Raw genomic sequence first — 26,854 nt, 5'->3', positions numbered from 1 at the left:
GAAGAAGAAAAAGAAAAAAGGGAGAAAAATGGCTTGCTTGGGGTCCCTCCACTCCTGCCCTGCTTAGGCAATGGGCTTCTTAGAAGGCAAGCTTAAGGTTCTGTCAAGGGCTCACTCTGGCTGAAAGTGGTTGGATCAAATTCACATTTGCCTAAGCCTTTATGGTTTGGGGTTGTTTTTTTTTTTTTCTTTGTTTATACAGACACTAGCTTCTTCTTAAAACAAAACTAGATTCACTGTACTCGTTAGGACTTTTGCAAAGAACAAAACGTAGGCATGTTGTCGCAAGTGTCACATGGTGACTCAGGGTGACACTGGGGCATCTCCTGAACAGGCTGAAGTTTAATTCATTGAAGTTCTCCATGGCTCTTCACAAACATCTTAAATACAGGTACACATGTAAACACCGTGCTCTCGGGGAGCGAAGATTAGGCACATCCAAGCACATAGCTCGCAAAGAAATGGTTCAAAACCATCCGCCCGAGCTAGCGCTCTCTGGCTGAGGGGGGAACACCGCGTTGCACATCTCGGAGTTCTCCTGATGGAGCGGCAGTTCACATCCCGCCACCAGGCTTTCTTTTCTTCTTCGAGAGACGTAGCCTCTGCCCGTGGACAGCCTTTCGTACTTTGTCTCAAATTTCCTGCGTAACAAGAAGAGGGAGGGCGGAGTTACAAACAGTCGAGCCACCCTCACTGGTCCCAGGTGCTTCTGCCCTGCTCTGAAAACTGCCGAGGAGCTGCAGGTGCTGCCCTGCAGCACGATCCCATTGTTTCTTCTCCTCTCTTCTGGTACCCGTAAGCACACTTGGACGGGCTGGAAGCTGGAGGTCCTGCCACACTGTGAATTCCTGGGATGCTGTTGAACCGCACAGGCCTTGCTGCCTCTCACCACTCATTCCAGAAGCCCCACCCCAAGAGCACTCCCCTTCGGAGCATCCAACAGGATGTAAGAGTAGAATGTTGAGAGGGAGCTAGTCCCAGCAATATGGCCCAAGCAAAATGGAGAACCAGGCTAGCTAGTCACATGGCTGGGCTTATGGTCACTGCATGCTTTTATGGGGAATTATTCCAGACATAAACAGAAGTTAATGTTCTGAGTGTAAGCCACTATTGCTTGTTCTAGGAAAATGTGACTTCCTGGTACTTGTTCTTGAATTATTGATGCTTTTTTTTAAATATGGATCATGAAATACCGGTAAAATAAGGTACTTAACGTTGGCCTGGTTATCATAAAAGACGATATAAATTGTGACTTGCTATTTTAAATGTACAAATGATTCCTTATGGCATAAGTTCTAGGAAACATTTATAAACTACTATGGAGGAGTTGGGTGTTACCTAGACTCAAATCATCCTAGCTCCACAGGATAGCTCTGCTACAAAGACTGGCAACTAGACCCAAGGACATGGTGTTAAGGGAAGTTGGGCCAGGATGGAAGAGGTCTGGTGTAGATACATGGGGAATTGTACAAAAGGATTTTAAGGACCTAGGCTTTGGGACACACGTTTTCTAAATTCAGAAGGCCGAATTCTCAAGACCGGGTCCAAACATAAACAAGGTCAGGTGTTTGTACAGATATCAGTTGTACAGATAACTGTGGTTCTCCTGGGTCATGAGAAATGGATGGCCAGATGTACTTTGTTCAGGAAGCAAATGTGAAGACACCAGACAGAAATTGCACATGTGTTATTATTATTTTTCTTTTTGAAACTAATGTGGTAACTCCTACAGTAAACCAAGTCCCTTTGTTTCCTTAAAAAGTTATTTTTAGGTTAGGTAGGATTTAATTCCGCAAACATTCGCTTACCTGAACGGAGCTTCAGCCCTGTCCATCTGCATGCAGACCAGGAACGGATACTGCGAGAACTGCACCGTGGAGATGAACTCCAGGCCCGCCTCTGTCTCTGCCCTGCTCTCCAGGCCAGCTTTCACAAAAGAAGAGTCCACTGTGACGTCGCTGGTTATGACCACTGCCACCCTGGAAGTTTTGAAAAACACCTCTCATTGTCACATTCACTGAGTTAACAGAACATCCCCCCCCCCCCCCAGTCTCCACTCACGGCACTGGTAGACTGGGAGGAAACACTTAGCAATGGAGAGGTGACCTCAGTACGCATAAAGCTTTATTGGAACCAGGACACGGTGGTGCCAGAGACCGGCCACAGAAGGGTTGCTCTTTCCCTGGGCATCCCCTGCCTCAAATTCTGGAAGTTGGAGCTAAGTGCATATCACATATAATGCTGTTTGGGAAGTGTGCGCCAAGGACCAAGATGAAACACACATGTGTTGAAATAGGAGCGGCGGGGCTGCATCCCCAACACCCCAGCCGCTTGGCTAGCTCATGCCCGAAATAACAACACACAAACTGTGTTCATTTAAGAACTGCTTGGCCCATGAACTCTAGCCCTTACAGGCTAATTCTCGCACCTGGACTAGCCCATTTCTAATGATGTGTGTAAGCACCCCAAAGTGCGCTTACTGGGAAGAGTCTAGCCTCCGTCCATCCTGGTGTCTCTGCTCCAGAGAGCAGAGCTGCCGGGTCTCTCTCGGAGCAGAGCAGAGTCTGACCTCACTTCCTCTTCGGCCCAGCATTGTTTTCTCCTCCCATCTATGTTCTAAGCTATGAGGCCAAGCAGTTGGTTTATTGCTCAACCAATGAAATCAACAGATTGATATATGACACTCCCACATCACACATGAGACCTAGTCCTCTCTCAGTCCCAGAAACACCCACATTTTCTGAAAGAGAAGCATGAACACATCAAGAAGACAAGTGACATGTATGATAATTTTCTTGTTAACTATCTCTGTTGCTTCACGTTAGCTATTTCCGTTCCATTTCATTTCTTCTCAGAGGTTCCCTAGAGGCACCTATATGGTTGCCAGGATACCTGAGAGAGTGCTGTGTGACAGCCATTCTTGAATTGGGATATGTATATAGGCAAATAAAATGGGGTTAGCAGGGGTCACTGAGAGCAAGCCAGACAGGCTGACGACTGGGACATATGGCTTGGATGACAATGAAGAAGTTTAAAAATAAGTAAGTTAATAAACCAAACTTAAAATCCAAAAATCAAAACTAGCACTTTAAGCAACTATAAACTTCCACTAACTGGTGAGAAATTATGCTCACAGTGAAATCAAATTTACATGTCCACGCATTTAAAAAAAAGAGAGATTCTAATTTTTGTCTGCCAAATTCTAAAAGAATTTCTGTTGTTCTCAGTATAAAACAGGCCAAAGGATTGTTCTAACCCTTAGTCATTAAGCAGAATCTTTTCCTGCCTTATACTCATGTTTAAGGGGTATTATTTATGTAGATGAATGTGCAAATGAAAGACAGATGATGGGACAGTGACAATAAGGACACTGGAAGAAGGGGCGGGTGAAATAATAAACAATGTATACTTATTTGAAAGCATGCTTACACACAATGAATATATACACCAAAAATGTTAGGCCTCAAACCTGGGACAAATGGCTAACTGAGGTGCCTATTTAACATATCAAAACCTGGCCACAAGGTTCTCTCAGCATCCTTCAGTCCCTGTGACAGGGTAAGGCTGGCATACACTGCCCCCTACCCTAAACTTATCCAGCCCAGGGGCTGGGCTGCCCTCCCCGAGCTGCCCTTCCTTATAACCTGGACATTTCTGTTACTGGGTCCCTTTCATCCACGCTTTACTCTCCTGGCCGCCCCTCCCCTCCCAGCTCTCCTCTCTGGGCCAGATCAGGGTCCCTGCGTTCTGTTCTGTACTCCCCTCGATGTCCCTGCCTCTGGCAACGCTCTCTCTTTTGTCTACAATACACTTTCTCTTCCACCACACTGAGGAGCAGTCCTGTCCTTCCTTGTATTTCTTATTTTCACTCACAAAAGGTTTAAATTTGGTTAACAAACGAGATTATCATTTTATTTAACCCAGGGGAATTAGTAAATGAAGAGAGATTCTAATGCCAACAACAGAGATAAGCTTTAAATTTACTTATGCTTTATATTGTAATATTAATATGAGATCTTGGGGGATGAACAAGAAAGGGAAGGTTATGGTTTAGCAGTAATGTGTTTGTTCATCAAGCTGAGAAGGAATCAACCGTGCTGCCCAGTTTGAGGTCAGTTTAACCCAAGTTAGAGTTACCTGGGAAGAGCGAGTCTCAATGCGGGCAAGCCTGCAGGGCGTTTTCTTAATTAGCAATTGATGTGGGAGGGGCCAGCCCCTTGTAGGTGAGCACTCCTATTGCCCTTTGCCCTCCGTTCCTGCTGTGAGCTCCTTCCCTTGAGGACGAACTACAAGATGCAGTAAACCCTTTCCTTCCCAACTTGTTTCTGGTCATAGTGTTTTATTACAGCAATAGAGACCCCGAGGAAGACAACTGCCAGCTACTAAAGTAAAATATGAATTAGCTCTCATCCAGACGTGCGTTGTCTGTGGAGGTCTTCAAGAGCATTAAAACCCTCAGTGTTCCTACAGACCTGTTTCTAAGATGCTATCAATGTAATGAATTTCCACAATCATTTCCAACCCTACAGCTACAACCACAAACAAAGAGCACAGATTCGGACACGGCTAGGCACCACCCCAGACACAGCCCTGCATTTCTCTGCGTTGTGCTTACCGATTTTTCACCCGGGTTTTGGACTCACGATACCACAGACTGAATTCCATTGAGCCTGAAATATCAATAGCCAGACCACCCTGGATCTCCATATTAGCCTTTAGTCCAGACTGTAGCTGAATATCCTAGAAGCAGAAAATACAGCAATAAGCAGAGATTAGCTAATGCCGCTATAGATACACACCGACTTCCTGATGTGCGGTGGACACTCAGCCTGTGAGGCTGTGGGGGCTTTTAGAGCGATGCTCACTTGTTTGTTTCAGTGCAAGCGCAGGGCCTCTCACCTACTGGGCCAGGGTTCTGCCACCAAATCATTCCCCCAGAGAAGAAGACTTGGAAATATGTTATCCTAATCTTGGTCCCCAAAAGAAGGCATTGCCCATTTGCTAAATAAATCAATGAAAATAGTAGAGGATCGGAGTATCAATTGAGAAGGCTGTTCCCTTCAATCCTTGCCTCTCTTTGGGAGGGGAAATTCATTTCCAACGTGTGGCTTCCGGCAGAGAGTCAGCACTCTCTAGCAATAGTTTCAACATGCAATTTCTCAGGTACCCACACTTCTGATTTAGGAACTCTGAAGGTGGCGCCCAGCAACCTCCTTCTCATATGCCTTCACGGGATTCTGACACAACTGAATTTGAGAACCACTGGACCAGGAGGATGAAGGTATTTCCAACAAAAGCCCAGCCGTAGCCTTTTTTTTTTTTTTTTTGAAAATATGAAGATTGGACAAAGGATCTTTTCACATCCTTAAGTACATCTCTGGGTTTTATGCTGGGGCAAACACAGGCAACGACATCTTCTGGCAAACAAAACTGCAGTATGAAAATGCCCAGTACAGTATCCAAGTTTCCAGAACTGCCTGGGCCGAGCTAGAACAGGAAGGGAAGGCAACTGAACTAAGCTTCTGTGCCCAGGTGTTTGACATCAGAAGTGACTCCAAACAGTGGTCAAGCCAAGCCCAAATTCCATTATATTTCCCAAAGGCATGATGGCCACTGAAAAAGAAAGCCCACCCAGATGGTCTTCCTACTGTCTGGAGGCCACTGCTTTGTGTTGTTTGCTGTTTTTAGACTGCAACTCCCATGCTTTTCATGCACATTAAGTGGGGTGGTGCTGGCTGAAGATGCTTTGTGCAAGACTGAAACCAGAGGCTCTGAGGCAGGGCTGAATCTGAGCAGAATTCTGGGAAGGCGGCTCTGTATCCTTCACTCTGGTATTCCTCCAGAGATGCGAAGAGTTCCTGGCAGCTAAGAGCGTGACTAACTTCTTTGTGTAGCTGCCATGAGCAGACCAGAAAAGTCATGCATTTGCCAGGTACCAAATGTCATGACTGCACTTTTGAGAAAGGGCTGCGCTGTTCGCACTGAACTACAAACAAACAGAAATACCAAACACGGCAGGAAACCTCAGAGAACTGGCTCACACCCAAGTGGAATAAGAAAGTTTGACCTTGATATGAAAATGCTTTCGTTCTGAAGGACACTCCTGAGTGCTCTGTACCAGGGTTGGGGCACTTGAGGTGACATCCCTAAGGATGCTTAAAGCTATATTTACTCCAGGACAAAAGTGTGGCTGCCCAACGATACAGGAGCTATGTCATCCTCTGTGACAAATATAAAGAACCACAACTTGTCCTGTAAAACTCAACAATCATCCCCGAATGTGTACTTAAATCTCTGAAAACCATGGATGACACCAGACATCTGCTGCAAGCCATGCCCATGCCTGTTGCCAAGTAACTCCTACACCCTGCCTCAGGAATATGCCTTGCCTTGCATCAGCATGCTTTCTTGACTGGGAATCTGGAGACCTGTTAATCCTTCTAGTCCAGTAGGACCCTAAGGGGTAGATCCCGACCTTCACACTGGCTGTGCATTAGCTGGACATGAAAGCATCCAGGCCACAGAAAAGAGCATTTCACAGTTAGCAGTCAAAATGCCTGTGTGAGAAGGGCATTTTCACTGCAAATGGTTTGGAGAAACACTTAGGCTTTCTCAAAGATTGCTTTTCTTCCCTGCAAAGGAAGAGCTCTTATATGTAGGCAAATAGAATTCTACCGAATCTGCTTCTGAGAGCAAACCAACATGCCCACCCCCGCCTCTGTGGAAGGGACTCAACCATACAGTGCAGTGTTTCTTTAAGATAATTAAATGTGTGGAACTAACAGATTTTGAGCACCTGTATGCTTACATGTGAGAAGTCACTTAAACAGCATGCTGATCTACACTGGCGCCATTTTATTTCTTCACTGACAGGAAAATGGTGGCCGAGAGGCTGCACCCAGATGGTGTCTAAGGATTGGACTTTGCAGCTGCTCTTCACAGCAGTCACATAGTTCCAACTCTGTGTCTCACTGTAAGAAAGTCTGTGCTGAGGAAACATTGTTACAACTCTGTATCTCACTGAAAGAAAGTCTGTTCTGAGGAAACATTGTTACAACTTTGTTTCTAAGAAAGTCTGTCCTGAGGAAACATTGTTACAACTTTGTTTCTAAGAAAGTCTGTCCTGAGGAAACATTGTTACAACTCTGTTTCTCATTGTAAGAAAGTCTGTCCTGAGGAAACATTGTTACAACTCTGTTTCTCATTGTAAGAAAGTCTGTTCTGAGGAACATTACAAAGAATACAGAGCATAAACATACATCCTCAACTGGCCCAGAATACATTTATTTAACATTTTGTCTATGGACTAGAAGAAGAAGGTGCCAGAATTTTGAATTTGGGGTTGATCCCTTTGCTTTTTAACTATGACCTGCAAGGTGTTTCTTATAGAATAGACACTGACATTTTGATAGTTCATCTCATTGCTTCTTCTATTTAGGAAAATATGTTATTTCCTGGCTAACAAGGTTCCTTGTTCTCAGACACTCATCTGTGAAATGTAATCCAGTGAGAGACAGTGAGACAGAGACAGACAGACAGACAGACAGACACACACACATAGGCAGAAACAGGCACACAGAGAGAGAGAGAGAGAGAGAGAGAGAGAGAGAGAGAGAGAGAGAGAGAGAGAGAGAGAGAGAGAGAGAGAGGAGACAGACAGAGACAGGTAGACATACACAGAGAGAGTCAAAGAGACAGAGACAGACAGACAGACACACTGAGAGACACAGAGACAGAAAGACAGACATATATGTAGAAAGAGACAGAGACAAATAGACACATATACACACAGACAGACACACACAGAGAGACGGAGAGATAAACACAGAAAAGCAGACACAGAGAGGGAGAGATAGAGAGAGGGAGAGGGAGAAGAGGGAGGGGGGAAGAGGGAGAGTAATTCTATCTGTCCTGGTGGCTGTGACAGGCTGCCAGCTGCCAATGTTTCCTTCAATGTCAGCACTTGACCTGGAGTGGTATGTGCTTCTCAAGCTAGACTGGCATCGCTGGAGTGTTCTGCAGAGCCTGGGGCCTTGGCAGCTTATTTGTGAAATAACCTCAGCTTTGCCGAAGACTTCAGCCTGCCACACACAGATACTGGTTATGTATAATAGTGAAAGGGCAATCGCTCACAGACCACACCTCGCCTAGGGGGAAGTATCTTAATGAACAGGAAAGCCATACAGGAAAATTTAAGTCCGAGATTAACAAACTATAGCCTGCAGGAAATTCTGCTCCGCTGGCTGTTGTTGTAAATAAAATTTTCTTGGAACACAGCTGTCCTCGCTTACTATCCTGCTGATGGCTGTTTTTCCTCTGGAATCATAAGGCTGTATAGGTGCATCAAGAGCATTTGGCTCTCAAGCCTGGAATAGTCACTCTCTGTCCTTTATGGGTCTGTGGCACTGAGGGTTTGCTTTGCATGACTAGAGGGTTGGAGAGTATGAACAGCACCCCTAGTTTTCCTCTTCATTCACACGGGGAGAAACATGGTTTTCTTCAACGTGCATCTCCACCCAGTACAACGCTGTGAAAACTGACTTCCCTTGCAGCTACAGATGGCTACGTGACACTGGTGACTTTGGTCAGTGACGTTCTACCAGGGCGTCTGGATAGCCGTCTAGTTCTATGTCCTCCTCTTCCTTCCTTGGGGGACTGGGTGATGTGGCAGATGGGGTGTGGTCAATACACAGTCACAGGTGACAAGGTGAGATTAAAGGCCGTAGAAAGCTGGGCATGGTGGCGCATGCACTTGATCCCAGCACTCAGAGGGCAGAGGCAGGTGGATCTCTGTGAGTTTGAGACCAGACTGGGCTATACAGTGAGTTAGTCAGGCTGAGCTGAAGTGCACAGATTCTGGTCCCTGAGGATTTCTTCAGCAAATCCTACCGGCGTGCGCCACCACTACCGGCAAGGATTTCTTTGTTAACCCTGGACTGCCTACTTCCAAATGCTTATTACATCATAAAAGCCAAACTAGTTTTTTTTTCTATGTCTACTTAGAATTTACATAAGGAGCTATAAAGACAGAGACAAATATTTAATCCCAGTCATTGATGCTTTGGGGCGAGTCTTAACAAAATGTGAAACTTAAAGTTGCCTCAGCTCTTAAATCCTGTGACTTCATAAACAGAACCTAAAAACCAGAACCCTCTAGTGCCTTGATGAAGAATGATACAGCGGATAAGATCTTCAGATCTGTTGAAGGTCTGGTCTTCACAAGAGGCCACTCCCACAGCACATCAATTTTAAATAAAATCTCCGTATAATGCTCAATATAATAAATATGAATAAGAGTACATACCAATGCCCCGTAAGATGGTACCTAGCAATGTTCCATTTTAAATATTATTATACTAAGGTATAAGCATAAAAGAAAAAAATGTAAGCCTCAGACACTCATCTCAAGGCTGTTCCAATGAACCTTCCCGTGTTTCTCAGAAGGTCCAGTGCGGCATGCCACCCGAATTCTGTGGGGTGGTCGTCACTGAAACTCTCCCACATAAAGAGGGGTATTATAGGATGAGAGCCGAGGAGCACTACAGACAAATCCTGGAGAACACGGTCGAGGAACTGAAAGCACTTCTGCTCCCTACGGATGAGCAAGCCTCTCTAAGAATGAACCCGAAACACCAGCTGGTGTCAGCCGTGGCTCAGGCCTTCATTAGTATGACGTCATGAAAATGATGCAGCATGCTGATTTTCATAATCATTGTCATCACAATGCCAGCTAGCTCAGCTCCTGTACTCAGGATAAAAACCAAGCTCCTAGTACAGGAGAGCCAAGTATGCAGCCATCTCTCTGCATCTCATCTGCTCTGTCTCACCCGGGCATTTTCCACTAAGCAACAAATAACAGAGAAACACATGCTACTCGTGTACAGCAATGGAAAAGGGGTGGCAATAGCAAGAGGATCCAATGCTTAGAGGGTGAGCACCAAGACCCATGGAGCTCTAACGTGTTTTTCTAGACATGTTTATATTGTGTCTGGAGGACTGAGAGGCTCAGCTGGGTAGTGTCTGCTGCACAAGCATACGACCTGATTTCGGTTCCCATCACTCACATAAAACCAAGGCACAGTAGTGTACACCCATAACCCCAGTGCTGGGGCAGTAGAGACACAGGCAACCCTGGGGCTTGCTGTCCAGCCATTACAGCGTACTTGAGCATGCTCCAGAGTCAGTGAGAGACTGCCTCAAAGAATAAGCTGGGAAGCAATTAGGAAAGACATCTGAGGCTGACCTCTGGCTTCCACATGATCTGACTATGGAAAGGCGTGCTCACTGTGCACAAACACATACATGCGCGCGCACACACTAAACACTTGCAGGCTGAGAGAGGTAGACAGTTACCTGAGAATGATCTATCAGCAGAATGAGCCCTTTCACCACACTGACAGGGTCGCCAGATGCCGACAGCATTTTGGACATCAAATCACTGTATCCACTGAAAAAAGTGACAGGTCTGAGCTGAACATCAAACAGGATGGCTGACATGCCGGCATAGGAGTCAAGGTTTTCCTCTCCTTCATCGGGAGTGGCTGCAATTAAGCTTTCCAGCCCTTGTGCTTCAATGACCACCTGGGGAGGAAAGGGTACAAGGTTGGACCACTGCTCCCCACCTGCTCCGTAATGATGGAGATGCTTCCAAGCTATGAGGAGGATGTTTTTCAGGACCCAAACCTAAATATCTTCTGTAACTAGGCAAGATTTAAAACTAAACCTCTGAAGCCGGGCGGTGGTGGCGCACGCCTTTAATCCCAGCACTCGGGAGGCAGAGGCAGGCGGATCTCTGTGAGTTCGAGACCAGCCTGGTCTGCAGAGCTAGTTCCAGGTCAGGCACCAAAGCTACAGAGAAACCCTGTCTCGAAAAACAAAACAAAACAAAACAAACAAACAAACAAAAAAAAAAACTAAACCTCTGTGTCTGAACATAATGAAAATCAGTCTTTGCCATGTAATCTTCACAACTACCAACCCTTGGCTGTATGGGAGATTTGATTCACTTATATGGGGTGAAGACAGGTGAATATTCGCTAGTGTGAGGCAGAGCCTCCTCTGTGACTGCAAAGGCCACAAGTGTTCTGGTGGAGGGCACCATCCGAGATGCTTTCCCCACTCGGTCTCATAGAGTGGACCTGCCATCTTAGATGGAGAGGCAAGGGCAGTGCTGCCCAGTCCGCTGCTCTGAGAAGCCACATCCACATCGCTCCACATCACAGTTTCATCCCTCCCCATGAGATGAGGTCACACCATGAGGAGGTTCGCACGCTGATGACCAGTAGGTAAGGAATCCTGCATATTTTCTATTCTGCATAGTCAGGCGCTACCCACTGTGTGTTTGGCATTCCCGGGGCATATCAGAGAGCAGATGGCAATGCCTCAGCAGGGAGGGGACAGGATTCTGACCAGGGTGCTATTGAAGGGTGTGGACATTTCATTTTGATGGGCATTCAGGTTTTCATAGCTATGGATCATTTTTGAAGCTTGAATATTCCTTAAATCAAAATGATGGCATAATTCATATTAACGATAAATCATCATTTAATTTTGAACTAAAATTCTACCAGTTCTCAACTGCCCACACTTGATTCTTTCCTCTCCTGGTAGCACAGGAGAAATAGAAATGAACTCTTTAAGAGCTGCACACAGTCTTACGAAGTTTCTTACAAGGGCAAGTCAGTCTCTACAGAGATGAACAAAATGGCAAACACTCACACATTAAATACTCAGAACTACCCACAGGATATCTGTGAGTGACACTTGACTAGCAAATCCTGGCTCAACTCAATTCTGCCGATGCAGGTGTGTTTGGAGTTACAGACAGACGTCTGGGAAGTGAAGCGAACCAACAACGTTGGTTTCAACTTCGGATTTGGAACTTTACGACAGAAGCCACCATCAGCTTACAGACATATTCTGTAACGCTGCTCTCAGAGTGTCACTGTCCTCAGAGCAGTTTCTACCACTGACAACTCATGGGCCATGGGGTACCTGACTGCCATGAAGGTCTGCTTTCCCGATGTACTGGAAGACGTTCAGGTTACTCCTCCTGAGAATACCAGAACCAGAGTACAGGATGTCAAGACTGTAAGTGGATGCTGCATGGGGACTACCTAGTGACAAAACACAGGGCTCAGTGACGGCTCGGCAGTGCTAATGAGAGGGGTGAGCGGTGGGGTGGGGGGAGCTCTCCAGGTGTCACCTACGTTCTATGTAGCCAGTATAGGTGGAGGAGGACCCACTCTTGGAGAAACGGTCATAATTGTGAGCAACCATCTCCTTGAGGACTCGACGGATCATTTTGCTGCAACACAGAAGAGAAGACTTCTCATTCGTGGCAATGTCTGGTTCCCAGATCAGATTGGGAATGCGACCAACTCCTCAGTGTTATAAAAAGAAGACCACATTTTCCTCATGCCACCAGACTGAAAGAAGTGCCAGCTGGGCATCGGTGGCAAGATGAGGGCTGTCCCCTTCATTCCTCACATAGCCGAAACGGTTTGGTGTCAAAAGGACAAAGGGTAAGGATTCCCAGTTAAGAGATGTCTTCGGCTGACTGATAGATGCTTCGGGCAGAAAACACATCTTTGAATCATTATAGCTGTGTTGTTAAAATAGTTATGAATTTAAGGAAGCTGCGCTACACAGGAGGCGGAACACATTTTCTTGACTTTTTCTATACCTTCTAAAATCACCATAGCAGACGATGCAGAACAGTACATTTCCAGGACTGCTAGCTTTGTATTGTCTACCGCAGGAAAAGCTCACTAAGGCCCGCAGGACGACTCTCTCCTCCAAAGTGTTCACTCTTACTTCAGGCGTGCTCATGTTTATGTAATCAGCACTGAGATCTTTTTGTTTCTCACTGGTCATACTAATTTATCAGTAATAGTAAAATTACAACATGTCAACCCCCCCCCCCCCAAAATAGGTCTGAGGCAGAAACAAGAAGGGGTGGAACACATATCTCCCTATGCGCCGGTATCAGCCGCTCACTAGAGTCGTAGCTTAGAACTGAAGAGGTCATGCCGTCAAATATTCAGAGGGTTTCCATGTGGATGAACACTGCACACATTCTGCTGTGCTCCAGAGACAAAACCAGAGCCAGGGAAGGCATCAGTGTGCAGGAGGACACAATAATGAAGTCCCAACACTAGCTCAGAGTTGCCAAGTGGAGTGAGCTTCCTGACAAGGAGGAGAGTCAAGTGGAGTCTGGTACCACTTGCCAGGAAAAGAAAAAAAAAGAAAGAAAGAAACACACTGCTACACTGGAAAGAGGTTCATGTCAAGCAAGGAGAACCTCAACATCCCTTCCAGCTTTACAGTTTTGTGTGTGTGTGTGTGTGTATGTGTGTGTGTGTTTTCTGAGACTGATGTAAACATTTAAAATGGCTTCTTTCCATTCCCTAGGCTGCTCTCTGTCCACTACCTCCTCCTTCCTGTCTCCAGATTACCAGGTTTACAGAGCAGAGGCATCAAATACACCAGGGCCTCCTCCAAGGAGTGTCACAGAACAACAAAGAAACACAAGAATTTGAGCCACACAGGCCAGAAAGGCCCGGCCTCCTTCCTGCTCCTGCCCACTCCCCTCCCTCTGATAGATCATTCTCAGGTAACTGTCTACCTCTCTCAGTCTGCAAGTGTTTAACTATGTGTGCACCGTATCAATATACAAATCGGCTTGAGTAGCAAGAGGCATACGGAATACATCATACCTTGAAGGCATTTCAAAATTCAGGATGTCTCGCACAAAGGTGAGCATGTACTTGTTCATTTCTTTGGGAAGTTCCCCAATAGACAGCAGGATGTTCTTCACGTCCATGTAGGACGGGTTGTTCTTCAAGATGACAGCAGCAGCAGCCGTGCGCACCGTCTTTTCGTGGACCTTACGGTTCTGGTGGTATATCCTGTTCAAGGTCTTCTTCACCTATTGGAAGATGCTTAACCTCAGCACACCCACGGAGTTTAAGGTTGATATTGGAGGGACAGCGAGGTGGGTCGTCGGGTAAAGGTGGCTGTGGCCAAGCCTGACAACATGAGTTCAAACCTCTGGACCCACACGACGGAGGGGAGAACTGACTTCAAAAGGTAGCTCTCTGAACTCTCCATGTGTGCCATGGTGAACTCTCTCTCTCAGTAAATTAATACAATAACTAAAAAATTGATATCGCAGTGAAAGTAGCAAGTGTTTATTTAGATATATGTGTGAGATTACATGTGCTAAATTCCTTTGCTTTTAGGCTGATTCCATGTGACTAGGCTAGCGTGGACCATGAAGAGAACTGATGTGAACGGCTCTAAGGCAGAGGCAGCTAAGACCTGCCATACCTTCTGCATCTCTTTTATGACTGCTGTGAACACATGGGCTCATATCCTACTACCCATGTTAGACACAGCATGAGGAGCAAACTGTGGGTCAGCTGTGAGGGTTTTAGTTCCTGTGTTATTGCGACAGTGCTTGGCATTACCTCCTATAGACCCCAAGGTTCCTGCTGTGGCGACGGGAATTTGGGGGGAGAAGGCAATAGGACGGTATTTTCTTGCAGCACAGTACCTCAGATTCTGTTCCACTCTTTTTCAATAGAAAATTTAATGCGCCTGTTTCCAAAAGCAGTTTTATGTGCACACTAAAAGTAGAAACAGTTTCTAAACATCCCCAGGCCCAGCTCATGTGCAATTCCCCAATTCAGCATTCTGCACCAATCACTGCGGGCTGAATGTGTCTCCCCAAAGTTTACGTGTGGCCATCAGTGTGGTAGTGGTACGGTGGTAGGACCTTAGACAGGTGGGGTCTAATGGACCAGAATCAGGTCACAGAAGCATTGCCCCCAGAAGGAATGAATACAGGTTTCACAGGGCTACTTTAGTTCCTTCAAGGATTGCTTTCCATAAGGGATTGCAACATCTCCCTTGAATCTTTATTCTACACGTACCAGGCCATTTTCTTTGGTTCTCCTTGCCTCTTGCCTTTTTCTATCTCCTCAGTTTTGCCCTTGCTCTCAGACTTGTAAGAGTTCAATAATTCACCTGAGAACAAACACCTGGGAGAGAACCACCCAGAATGACAGCAAGGTTGGTCTTTCTTAAAAGCCCACACCTCATGCTTCACAGCCAACTGTCTTTCATACAAAAGTGGCAAGAGGACACTCAGCTGCAGAGAGCATCCTCAGTGGAAAACACTCTCTTCACTGAAGCTCTCCCGGCTCTAACAAAATCACAATGCTGGCAGCTTCTAGAACACCATACGCAAACAGGTGAGACCACACAATCCAGCCAGCTGAAAACATTACCAATGTTCTGAAATGTACAAAAGCAAAGATATTTCTAAGGAGGATTTAGCTACCTGGCCAACTCCTAGAATTTGTTTCTTAAAATAAGAAGATGTGTTTCAGGATACAGGAATTATCCATTCAAAATGTGAGGCTGATTTTAAACAGCCTTAAATACAACTTAAGAGTTATTTCTAAGCAAAGGGGGGTGGAGAAAAACCAAAACCAAAAGCAGAGAGACTTGTGAGGAGATGGCATTTGGTTTACCAGAAGTGTTTTTTCTCCCTTCTTCTGCTAAGGCGTTTACCTCGTCTGTGATGAAGGAAACATCATATCTCTGGAGCACAGTGGTAGCCAGGTGGCTGACAGGACCTTCTCCAGCCTCTGCATACTTCAAAAGGAGCGGGATGCCTTCGGGAAGCAAGGCGTTCTTCAGAGCCAGCAGGTACATCATGGTGTCCTCCTTTTTCTCTGGCTTTTCAAGTCCTCCCAGGATTAGCTTCTTAGCTTCCACCACTGCCTACAACAGCACACACCTCAGACAAATGCCCAGTGACACACTCAGACAAGAAAACATCAGCTTTTAGGAACCTTGCTTTGGCTGCCAAGTACAGTTTGCTAAAGGTACCAAGTCTTCTCAAAGGCATGCTTATGTGTTCTAGAGAAGCAGAGCACAATTAGTAATGGGCATTTAGTGTTTAACACACTCCAGACGCACAACGTCAGCATACTTCCAGACGAAGCTAAGTTATTCTACATGGAGGAAACTTCCTCTACACCTCAAAGACAACTGTGGTTCCATATCCCCAGATCATGGTTTAATACTACAGTATCCAAGGGGTTGGCTCCTGGACCTCCTGGTGATACCACGATTCATGGGTGTTTGGGATTCTTACACAAAATCAAACAATGTTTGCATGGAATCTATGTGCACCCTCCTGCTTACTAGAGCAATCTCTAGAATATTTGTTTTCTGCACAACGTGGCTGCTGGGTGAGTGGCTATGCTGTGTTGGGCTCATGGCCACTGCATATGCATTTCCCCCCCTGTTTTCAACCTCTGGCTGGTTAAGTCTCAAATGGAGAATCCCCATAGGCAGGGGGCTCACTGTGTTGATATTTTTGTAGGTGCTAAACTGACAAGGAATTCTTTGGGGGTGATATGATATTCTGTGCATCTTTATATTAAAGGGTTGCTATCATACCTAGTATAAAGTCAATGTTCAGTAAATAATGCTAACTGGGTGCTTCTATGTATGGATTTTGTGGTGTAGAAGGTTCTTCTGTTCACGTGTTGCTTTCATTGGTTAATGAATAAAAAAACTGCTTGGGGCCTAATAGGGCAGAACTTAGGTAGTAGGCAGAGAAGACAGAACTGAATGCTGGGAGAAAGGAAAGCAGAGTGAGAGAAGCCATGGATTCTCTGCCTCAGACAGACGCAGGTTAGAATCTCTGGTAAGCCACAGCCACATGGCGATACACAGATTAATAGATATCACATATTGTGATAAAGGGTTGAGTCATCAAGAGAACAGTGAGAACTATAGATATACACACATGCAACAACAGAGCATCTGAGATATGAAAGGGGACACACTGCAACCCAAGAAACACACAGGACTTTACAGGTCATCCAGACAAAGTCAACAAGGAAACACCTGACTTTCTTTTAAATGCATGCTATTGAAACCCAAGCTCCACTTGGGGCAAGCATATGTATCTGAGCCATATGCTTAATAATACATTGGATATCCTCTGAGATATGCAAACCAACAAATGCAACCAACCATATCAGCAGAGTGAAGGCCAAAACAATATGGCCATCTCAACAGATGCAGAAGAGACACAAGACAAAATGGTACCTCCAGTTCTGATAAGGCTCTACAAATTAGGTGTAGAAGGAATGTCCCACATGGTAAAAGCCATAGGTGGTGAATTCATAGCAAGCACACTACACAGTGAAAATCTGAAGGCTTCTCAGCAACAAGACAAGAATGCTCAGTGGGAACTACTATTCAGTGTACATAGTGTACATAGTCCTAGCCAGAATAGCTAGCCGAGAAATAGCAGCCATTAAGTAGGGAAATAAGTATGTTTCATGGCCAGATGACTTTATACCCAGGGAAGCCTACAGAGTCCACCATCTCACTGCTGTCATTGATAAATGGACCTGATAAAGTGCAGGACACAATGTCAACCAACAACAGCAGTGCTTCCAAATACCAGCAATGTGATGTCTGAGAAGGAAGTTAAGAAAGCAGCCCCTTTATATAGCATCAAAAACATTGAGGAGTATTTATAACCCAGGATGGGAGACACTGTATACCGAACACTAGGAGATGGTGATTTAAACAACTGAAGATATCACTGATAGGTAAAGGATATTCCATATTGAAAGAATTGATATCATTAAATATGTATGCGATCCAAAGCCATCTGCAGACTCAATGCAATCGATATAACATATCAATGACATTCTTCATGGAACTAAAAAATAGAATTCTAAAATCTGTACAGGATAAAAAAGACACTGAATGGTCAAAGAAACTGAACAAAAAGAATGAAGCTAGAGACATCACCTTACTGTATTTTAAAATACAGGACTAAGTCACAGTCATAAAAATGGCATGGAGTTGGTATAAATTTATAGAAACAACAGCCTGTGGTATCAGTCTGGAATAAATAAGTCTACATAGCAATGGTCAAATGATTTTCCCACAAAAATGCCAAGAATATGCATTAGGGGAAAATAGTGTCCTCAATAATGGCTTTGAGATAAATGTACATTCACATACAGAAGAATGAATGAGGACCCTTAACTAATTAGCTCAAAATCAAAGAAGGATTTAAACTTGAGATCTAAAACTGCAAAATATCTAGAAAAGACCATAGGGGGAAGGCAGAGTATGGCTGCACACCGTAATCTCAGCACCTGGGAGTCTGAGGTAGGGGATTACGAGTTTGACGCCTGCTTGAGCAAATTCAAGTGTTTCAAAAGCAGGCAAGGCTGCAGATGAAATTCAGTAGTGGAGTCCTCACCTAGCAGGTACAAGGCCGCGAGTTTAAGCTCCACCATACACACACACACACACACACACACACACACACACACACACACACACTTTGTCTAAGACAAATAAAAACAAAGACAAAAATGCCTGAGTTCATAGAGGACTGTTAACAAATACGTATTAGGAGGAAGATGGATGATTTGCTTTCTAGAGGGTATTTATTGAGTACAACCTTTATACTTGGAATCATTTAAGCAACTGGTATTGAGAAATAAAGATTCATCACTGTCTGGAGCTTATACTCTGGTGAGAGACAGAAATAAACAAGGAAGTAATGAGCAGCTCAACTATAAGTACAAGAGATGGGAATGATTGCTAGACAAAAAGGAAAAGGGAAGCTGGGGGCTGGGAGTGGCCGTGCTGGCCGTGCGGGATTGCATTGGGCAGTCTGGACAGCAGGACATGGGCCAGTGGCACTTACTTTGAGCTTGCAGCCTTCATTCTGGCACAGCTTCCTGACAAGGGCTCCGATGATGATCATAACTGTTTCTCTGATGTCGTTGCTCGCAAACGAGCCTTTGAACTTACTCTGCGGACAAGCAGGGATCGAACAGGCCATCAGAACACTTCAGCATTCCAAAGGGACACTTTCGGTTAATAAAGTAACAAGCATCTAGAGAAATGATTCTGTGTTTCTAGACCACAAATCCAGAACTTTTTTGGGACACTTAGAAACATGCTATCTAGTTTTGCATGAAGGATTGATTATTGGAATTTCCGATCTTATAAGGTGATCTTATTTCTAGTCTGTGAACCCTTCAGGGTTCAGGGGTTTGATTATTCAGGTTAGTCGAGTCTTTATATGAACCAGGGACATCAATGAGTATGTAGAAACCGATGAAGATTTCTGAAGTGGAAGTACTTTAACTGTTTATGGAAGCTTTACCTAGACTCTGCACCAGTGTTCTCTCCTTTGCCACTATAAGATAGGTGGCCATAATCTTCAGACTGTCATAAAGCATAGGCTGTGATGGTTACGAGGCCTGTGAAGACGCTAGGTGAGAAGGTGTGCTGTGCTGCGGCTGACTGATGTGCAGAAAAGAGGCCAGCGGACTCAGAATATGAGTGCTAGGAGGGCTCTCTCTCCGGCCTCGTCTCTGACTGATCCACTTTAGGGCCTCCCTACGCCCCAGGGGTTTGCGTTTATCATTTTTATTTTAGCGGTCCAGGGTCACCGTCTTTCCAGTATCCCGGACTTACGAGGAGGGCTCGAAGGAGTTCTTCGTCGGGGTGGGAGGCAAACCCACAGGCATAGAGGAACCTCTCCTGGAGAACAATGCTGCTGTCGCTTTTGAAATCCAGGAAGTCCAGGATGGCTTCCAAGGCGTCTGGAGTCTGAGCGGAGGTGACAGCGTCCACCAGCTGAGGCCTGTAAAGCAGGCGTCTCTTCAGACATCAGTGCTTACAATGGGATTGCTACAAATCTGTCACTCATTAACTTGAACTTCCTAGAGAAGTACATTTTTCCTTTGAACAAAAGGTATGAATAATACATTCTTCAAAAGACCTCAATTCTACTTAAACTTCCCTGATTCTCTTTCTCTTTTCTCAGAACATACAAACTGCTACACTATGCTTGCCTAAGCAAAATACAACTTGAAGATTTGTAGGTTAAAATTATGTGCATAAAAATCACAAATTAGGCTCAAAATGTTCTCTATGTGAGTAACACATACAATCTGAGTGCCAGATTAAATACTTTTCTCTAATTAGATTTGTAAATATACACATTTCTCAAACACCTAGTTTAACCAAAGCACCATTACTGATAGAAAGTGGATAACTATTTTAAATTCATACGTAAGAGAGAAGTGTTTTTTATTCAGAAATAAAGACACCATGGTATAGCTCTATTTTATCCACAACAAATGTGTTATTGTCTTCCACGGAAAGATTCTAGCTAAAACCTAGCTACGAAAAATATCTTTGGTTACTTGAGTCTGGGCATGATAAAATTTGTAACTGATTTTGCATGCTAATGAACATATGAATGAATGTGAATATGAATAATGAATATAAATACTACATACTGAGCTCGTGCTCACAGTGGCTCAGTCCTGTAATTCTAGCACTAAGGAGGCTGAGGCAGGAGGATCAACCCAGGTTCAAGGCTAGCCTGGGCTACATAGTAGGTTTCAGGATAGCCTGGACTACAGAGCAAAAACTTTGTCTCAAGACAAAGTTGATTAATAGCTTGAGACCACAGTTCCACAGAAGTGGGGCGACCCCCATACCAGAGCATAACTGTAAAGCCAAGCCAGTACTAATTTAGACTCATGGGCACAAAACATCAGTCATGAGAATCAGTGTGAGGACTGGTGTACCTCCGGCCAAGTGAGCATTATGTTGCTGACCCGTGGCACAGCATCTAGAGAGTTCAGACCAGCAGAAGCCAGGATTGCAGGAAGGATAGAATAGCGAAAGGGGTCCTTCTGACATAACAAAAACAAGAGGACTGGAGACACGGCTCAGGGATTTAGGGTGCTGCTGCTCTTGCAGAAGAACCAGGTATAATTCCCAGCACCCATATGGCAGCTCACAACAACCCGTGACCCCAGTTCCAGAGGACCCCAATACCCTCTTCTGGCCTCCAGGGACAACTGGTACGCATGGTGTACATACATACATGTATCCAGTGTTCAAACACATAAAGTAAATTAAATTTTTTTAAAAAAAAAGACAGTAAGAGTGTAAAACCATTTTCCTGACAGACAACCCTGAACAACAATGTGGGCTTACAGCACTTCCTTCTTCTCTGCCTTCAGAATCTGCAGGATCTCCTCTCTCTTTGCAGTCCTGAGGTGCTGAATGAAGGCCAGGAAGCTGCTGACGGCCTCGGCTTTGGACAAGTTGTCAGGCTCCAGGTGTTTTCTGATTGACTGCCAGTGCTCCGCCAGCTGCAAAACACAGGCACGGGGCAGCCCCCTTCATTCTGAGCTCCCAATTTACAAAGTATTCTCTGCAGAGACACACTGGTCACCCAGATCATTTCGTATGTTGTATGAAGCTAGAAGCAAAAAGAGCAGCCTGCTTCCCCTGGGGGCCACGCCTCCCTAGTACCATTTTTCTTCAGTTAGTGCTGAACTTGCGGGACCTTGGACAACAGCCAAGTGATGGTTGGATGTGCTGGTCCCTCAATGACTGTCGTGATAACTACGTCTGAGGCCAGACTTTGAGCATGTTAGTGAAAGTGTGCAGACTTTTAACTGACAGCAGGGCGTCTGGTATTTGGGAAGGGCAAAGTGAGATCTGCTGCAGAGCTGTACCCCTTTTCTAACTTGCTGAAAATTAAATTTTCAAATACTCTGAGCTCCCTACTCGCCTCACAGTGAAATTCAGTGCCATGCTGCTGTTGGGCTCTGAACTGTTCAGAGACTGTGTCTACGCTACAGGGGCAGCAGAATTGAGGAAAAGGTCATTTTCTCACACACTACAGCTATCGGACAATGGTTCTGAAAATAGTAATAATTCTAATCAGTGGCATCTTTCAGTTTTGAAACAAGCAAACAATTTAACTTCCTCACATCTGTTTTTTTTTTTTTTTTTTTTTACTTCATTGCATAGAATGCTAGATTCTATCCATGACTGTTAACTGTGTGGTAAATCACCATGCTGTCTGTATTAAAACGATTGATTCCTTTATAGAATTAGCTGATATTTTTGCTGCAGAAAGAAAGGAAGGACAAAAGAAAGGAAGGAAGGAAAGAAGGAGACTGAGAAGAAAGGAAGGACGGGAAGGAGGGAGGGAGGAGGGGAGCAATTCCCATCCAGCGTTAGCCCCGGGTTTGCTCATACTTACAGAAGGGCAGCCCTTGCAGGTCTTAGGGAGGACCTGCCCCACTATGGGAATGGCTGTGTACTTCGAGTCAAGCGCTTTAATTACACCTGCAACTTGTTTCCCAGGTACCAGCCTCGGACCTGCTTCAGTCGTCTTCAGCTCCAAATTCTGCCTGTGCAGCACCAGATAGAAACAGCATAGAGTAAGATTTTGTGTGTGTGTGTGTGTGTGTGTGTGTGTGTGTGTAGGGGGGTACAAAAACTGCGGTTCTTTCAGAAAACACAAAACCAACTAATCTACTCCATTTACACTCACGTGGCACCATCTCCAGCGACACCTTAAACCCCACAAAATTACAAAATTTTTCTGGTATAACTGTTTTATTCAAAGACCTGGGAGTTTAACTCTAGACTTTCAAAATATCTGAAATTCTGCCTTGATGCTGGACAAGACACGGGATGTCAGCCCTTTTGGGTTTGGACCTGCTTTCTGAAAACCATGTTCAAGGCAATCACGTGCCATCTACTAACCAAGCCAGTCAGCAAAGCTTATTCCAAAAAAAAAAAAAAAAAAAAAAAAATGGTCTCAATAGTGATTCTTTTCTAGAATTTAATCTTTCTGTCAGCAAAAGACAGGAAAAACTAGTATTTCACATGTGCTACTTTAGATTATGTGAAAAATGAAGATGAACAAGTTGAACTCAATTTTTTCAAGGAATTTACAGTTGAAATAAAGAAGCCCGGTGGGCATGCACATGCAAACACACACACACACACACACACACACACACTCACTCACTCACACACACCTATTTACAAATCAAATACAATAATATATGGAGGAAAATAAAATCTTGGCATTGTCTTACTTCGATACTATTTTTCCTGCAATGGTCTGTAGGAAGTTCAAGGAAAAAGCCCTTGTCTCTTCTGCAGAGACAGCCGTGACAAAGCTGTCCTCTATCTTATAGGTGGTGACAGAGGTGGCTTTTGAACTGACACCCAACACCTGCATAAGTAAACAAATAAGTAAATAAGTAGAAAGTAATTACTCTTAATCTTTAATGGAATCAAATGGCAGCTGTCTTTCAACTTTCAAGAGTCCCTCTCACACCACTGCCCACCACCCCCACGCACAACACACTGAAATATCTATTCATTTGACACATGGGAAAACATAACCTAAAAGGAGAAATGTCTTCAATTTATATTGCTTTGTTCTTCTCTAGTACTTTAAATCTCTACAGAATGTCACTAGTGAATGCCTCAAAGGAAGCAAGAGCTGCCATACCTGATTAACTGTTGTAAATCCAGACCTCTCAATTTTGCATGTATCCAGGGCTTTAATCTTGACCACTTTGTCTTGCTGAGCCTGGTAGGTCACTTTACAGTCCCCAGAGATATCCACCTGGAACAGGAAGTCAAGAGCGTCATGCTTGGGACGATGTGTGGACCATCTGCCTTCTCACAGATAGAGGCTCGATTCCTGGGCTCCTGACATCCATGGCAGAACCCCACCTTACCGCAGGATGTCAAAACAAAGAGCTGAAGTCCTTGACAGCTCCTACAGGATGCTGATTCTCTCTTTTGTTGAGTCTTAAAGTATGTCCTCAGCTTGACCCCGGGAATCATGAGCAATTCCTACTTCTCTCTGAGCTTAGGATTGGACAAACTGCCTGACCATAACTGAAATCTCTGGTCATGTGGGTAACTATCAGGGGAATGGGAGGTGTTTTTAGGCTGTATCAAGATGGGATTAACTAAATGCATTGCCATTCATAATAAAAATCTGAGTGTAGACAAAAACATCCCACTCTACACCCTGTTTAACCCTCCAAGCTTTCCCCTTGGCCCCTGCTGGAGCTACACCTGCTGCCACTGGAGCAAGCTAGCGCATTCCCTTGGCCCGCCACTGACGGACTGGATGAACTAAGGGCAGGAAAACTGGTGTACAGCGTGACTCAAATCTGAGAGCTGGAGATCTGCTTAACTCTCTAACTCGTTTCTATTTCCTCGCTGAATTAGGGGACTTGGGGTAAAGTAGTGAATTCTGCCCACTGACATCGCATTCAAAATAGCTGAGATAATTAAAACATGGTGGTGGCGCACGCCTTTAATCCCAGCATTGGAGGCAGAGGCAGGCGGATCTCTGTGAGTTCAAGGCCAGTCTGGACTACAGAGGCAGTTCCGGGACAGCCAGGGCTGTTACACAGAGAAGCCCTGTCTTTAAAAAAAAAAAATAGAAAAAAAGATATTCAGCTTTTTGCTTATCTATAATTTCAGCATCCTTGGGATAAACCCATGAATGTATTTTTAATATGCTCCCCACAAGGCAGCAGGACAGAGACACCCAACAACCATTGGATCCCCAAAGTTTTCTGCATATTCAACAATTATCCAAAGTCCCTTTAATATAATTGATTCTAATTCCTTAACTTTGTGTTTAATCAATAAATAACATTATATGTAAATGAGATCTGACTGCCCAACCTAAGACAACTTTTCTAAAAGAGTACCGCGGTTCTAATTTTCTGTGGAATTTTAATAGGCAGAAATTCTTTCAAACAGTTTGGATACACCTATTGACAAGATGCTGACTGATTTATTTATTGGCCTATTTATTTATTTTGCAGCACTGGGGCTTGACCTGTGCCTCATGCATACTTGAGCTCTCTACTGCTAATCCATATCCCCAGCCCCTTTTATATTTTATTTTATTATTGCTTGGGAGGCATGTGTTATGCATGTGTGTGTATGTGGTAACTGCATGAGTGTATTCCATGTGTATGCGTGTACACATTCATATGCATGCATGTAAACTACAGAAGACCAAAGGTGTTTTCCTCTATCTCTTTTTGCCTTATTCCCTTGAGACAGGTTCTCTCAATGAACCTGAAGCCCACCATTTGGGTGAGCAGGGCTGGCCCTCGAACTCTCAGAATTCGCCTGTCTCTGCCTGTTGCACTGGGTACTAGCACACGAGTGGCCATATGCAGCTTTTATAAGGGTGGTGGAGATCTGGTGGGTTTCCTGAAGTTACCCGGGCTGTCTTAAAGTTACTATATGGTCTGGGCAGACCTTTGCTTAACATCTGGCCTTAGCTCCCAGGTTGCTGGGATTACAGGAGAGCACCCTTACCCTTCACCAAGGTCCAGAATTCTTAGAATTCTTGCTAAGTACCTCGTTGGTGGTTCCAGAGCTTAATTGCATCTGGAATAAGCTGGCCAAGCCTCTCTTGAGATTTTCTATGCCCACGGGTTCATTTTCATATGAGTAGAATTCTTTGACCTAAAGCGAAAAAGAAATAAAAATGAAGCAATGACACATTGTTTATCAGATCTGGTTAAATGTGGGGGGAGGGGCCGGGTTCTCGCCCTACTGATTGTGTGAGATATTGTTAGCACAAAGCTGTGATTTCTCTCTTGTGAAAAGAAGCAGGTTTTATTTCTGAGAAGCTGGGTCATCAAGAAATGGGACATAGGAGCGGAAAATGAATGCTCCGAACATGGCAGTCATTACAGAGAGTCGGGATTTCTGTGAAAACCAGGCTTGTGCAAGAAAGAGAAACCGGGAGCATTCCTCTTGTTCATATCACACGCTTTTCTCTTACAATTCTGTTTGAAACACAAACTAAACAACGACTAAGGCTCTAAGAAAAGAATGACAACGGCCACAAATGGCAGTTAAGATTCTGGAACAGCCTGATGTCTGTAGGCTATGACAGGGCCAGGTTTGCCCATGAGTGGAACCCAGGAGGCCGAAGGGCTCCGGAGCATGGACACCACTCAGCACAGAAGATTGTGCAGAGGCTGGAGGACTGGCGGGGTTGTCTCTACTGCACAGCTTGCCTGTGGCTAGTGTTTAGGCTCTCACCAGGAGGTAGAGAAAGGTGGAAATGAGAAGATTGGTTGGGCAGGAGTAGGAAGCAGGTGATTTGCCTCTGTTTTATCACTGACATTCACTGGCACCTTATCTTTTATCATTTTAATAGTTAAGAAGCAGCACAAAAAAGCAAAGAGGTTTTAGAAGACAGCCAGCTGTTTTCACGTTGGACTGACTTCAAACACTTCTGGCAGTTTAGAAGCAGAGGACAGACGCGCCTTCCCTGTAAAAAATCACTATGGTCTACAGAGAGGGTGGCAGAGAATCTCAAATGAAATACAAAGTTCAATAATGTGCTGAATTTCATTAATACCAAGCCGAGTAATTCAACCTACCTAAAAATTCCCTGTGTCTTAGGAGACAATATTGTGCCTGAATTGACCTCCCAAGTGCCTCAACTCTCTGTTTTTACTTCCTAGACACAGCATGCTGGGGACAGGTTTTCTGGCTACTGTATCTGTGATCGGTGTTAGCCCTCCACTGTGCTGTCCTCCAGTGTTGGAAGAGTGCTGTCTGTACCGGTTAAAAGGGAACTGTGACAGTGACCTCACTGTCTGAAAATCCAGGGATCAGATTCTCAAACAAACCACAGGCAATTTCTCAGATCCAAGCTGGCTTTCTGATGCTCTATAGTGTAAACTGGATTTCCTTTCTTTAGCAATAAAAGAACAGAATCTGAGCAGCATAAACTCAGAAACAACCAAAATGTTTTGATTTCTCCTGTTGGTAATTGTTTTCCCACAGCTGGTAAAGTGGACAAGCCTGTTTTTTTTTTTTTTTTCCTTTATACGGCTGCTGTTTCTAAAGCTAAAACTATTCACTTTTAGAATAGACCAATCTGACCCAAAGTAAA

The 26,854-nt window shown here is 44.6% G+C and overlaps 1 protein-coding gene across 1 annotated transcript in view; it reads right to left on the bottom strand.

Annotated features, from left to right (window-relative positions):
- Positions 1 to 158: 158 nt before the first annotated feature.
- Positions 159 to 26,854, bottom strand: part of Mttp (microsomal triglyceride transfer protein) — a 37,614-nt gene continuing 10,918 nt past the window's right edge. The window contains exons 4-18 of the mRNA XM_050126833.1: positions 25,300 to 25,407; positions 23,411 to 23,527; positions 22,989 to 23,128; positions 22,142 to 22,292; positions 21,082 to 21,239; positions 19,543 to 19,711; positions 18,764 to 18,871; positions 15,580 to 15,792; positions 13,719 to 13,930; positions 12,210 to 12,307; positions 11,995 to 12,116; positions 10,354 to 10,581; positions 4,616 to 4,740; positions 1,809 to 1,979; positions 159 to 641 (exon numbers count right to left, since the gene is read on the bottom strand). Coding sequence (XP_049982790.1) covers positions 467 to 641; positions 1,809 to 1,979; positions 4,616 to 4,740; positions 10,354 to 10,581; positions 11,995 to 12,116; positions 12,210 to 12,307; positions 13,719 to 13,930; positions 15,580 to 15,792; positions 18,764 to 18,871; positions 19,543 to 19,711; positions 21,082 to 21,239; positions 22,142 to 22,292; positions 22,989 to 23,128; positions 23,411 to 23,527; positions 25,300 to 25,407 — 2,295 coding nt within the window. The 3' untranslated portion in view covers positions 159 to 466. The remainder of the gene's footprint in view (positions 642 to 1,808; positions 1,980 to 4,615; positions 4,741 to 10,353; positions 10,582 to 11,994; positions 12,117 to 12,209; positions 12,308 to 13,718; positions 13,931 to 15,579; positions 15,793 to 18,763; positions 18,872 to 19,542; positions 19,712 to 21,081; positions 21,240 to 22,141; positions 22,293 to 22,988; positions 23,129 to 23,410; positions 23,528 to 25,299; positions 25,408 to 26,854) is intronic.

This window comes from Alexandromys fortis, unplaced genomic scaffold (genome assembly GCF_014885135.2).
Source record: "Alexandromys fortis isolate MF-2015 unplaced genomic scaffold, M_Fortis_MF-2015_v1.1 scaffold_274, whole genome shotgun sequence".
NCBI classification, from domain to species: Eukaryota; Metazoa; Chordata; class Mammalia; order Rodentia; family Cricetidae; genus Alexandromys; species Alexandromys fortis.
This window is presented reverse-complemented; position numbering and strand designations above follow the sequence as displayed.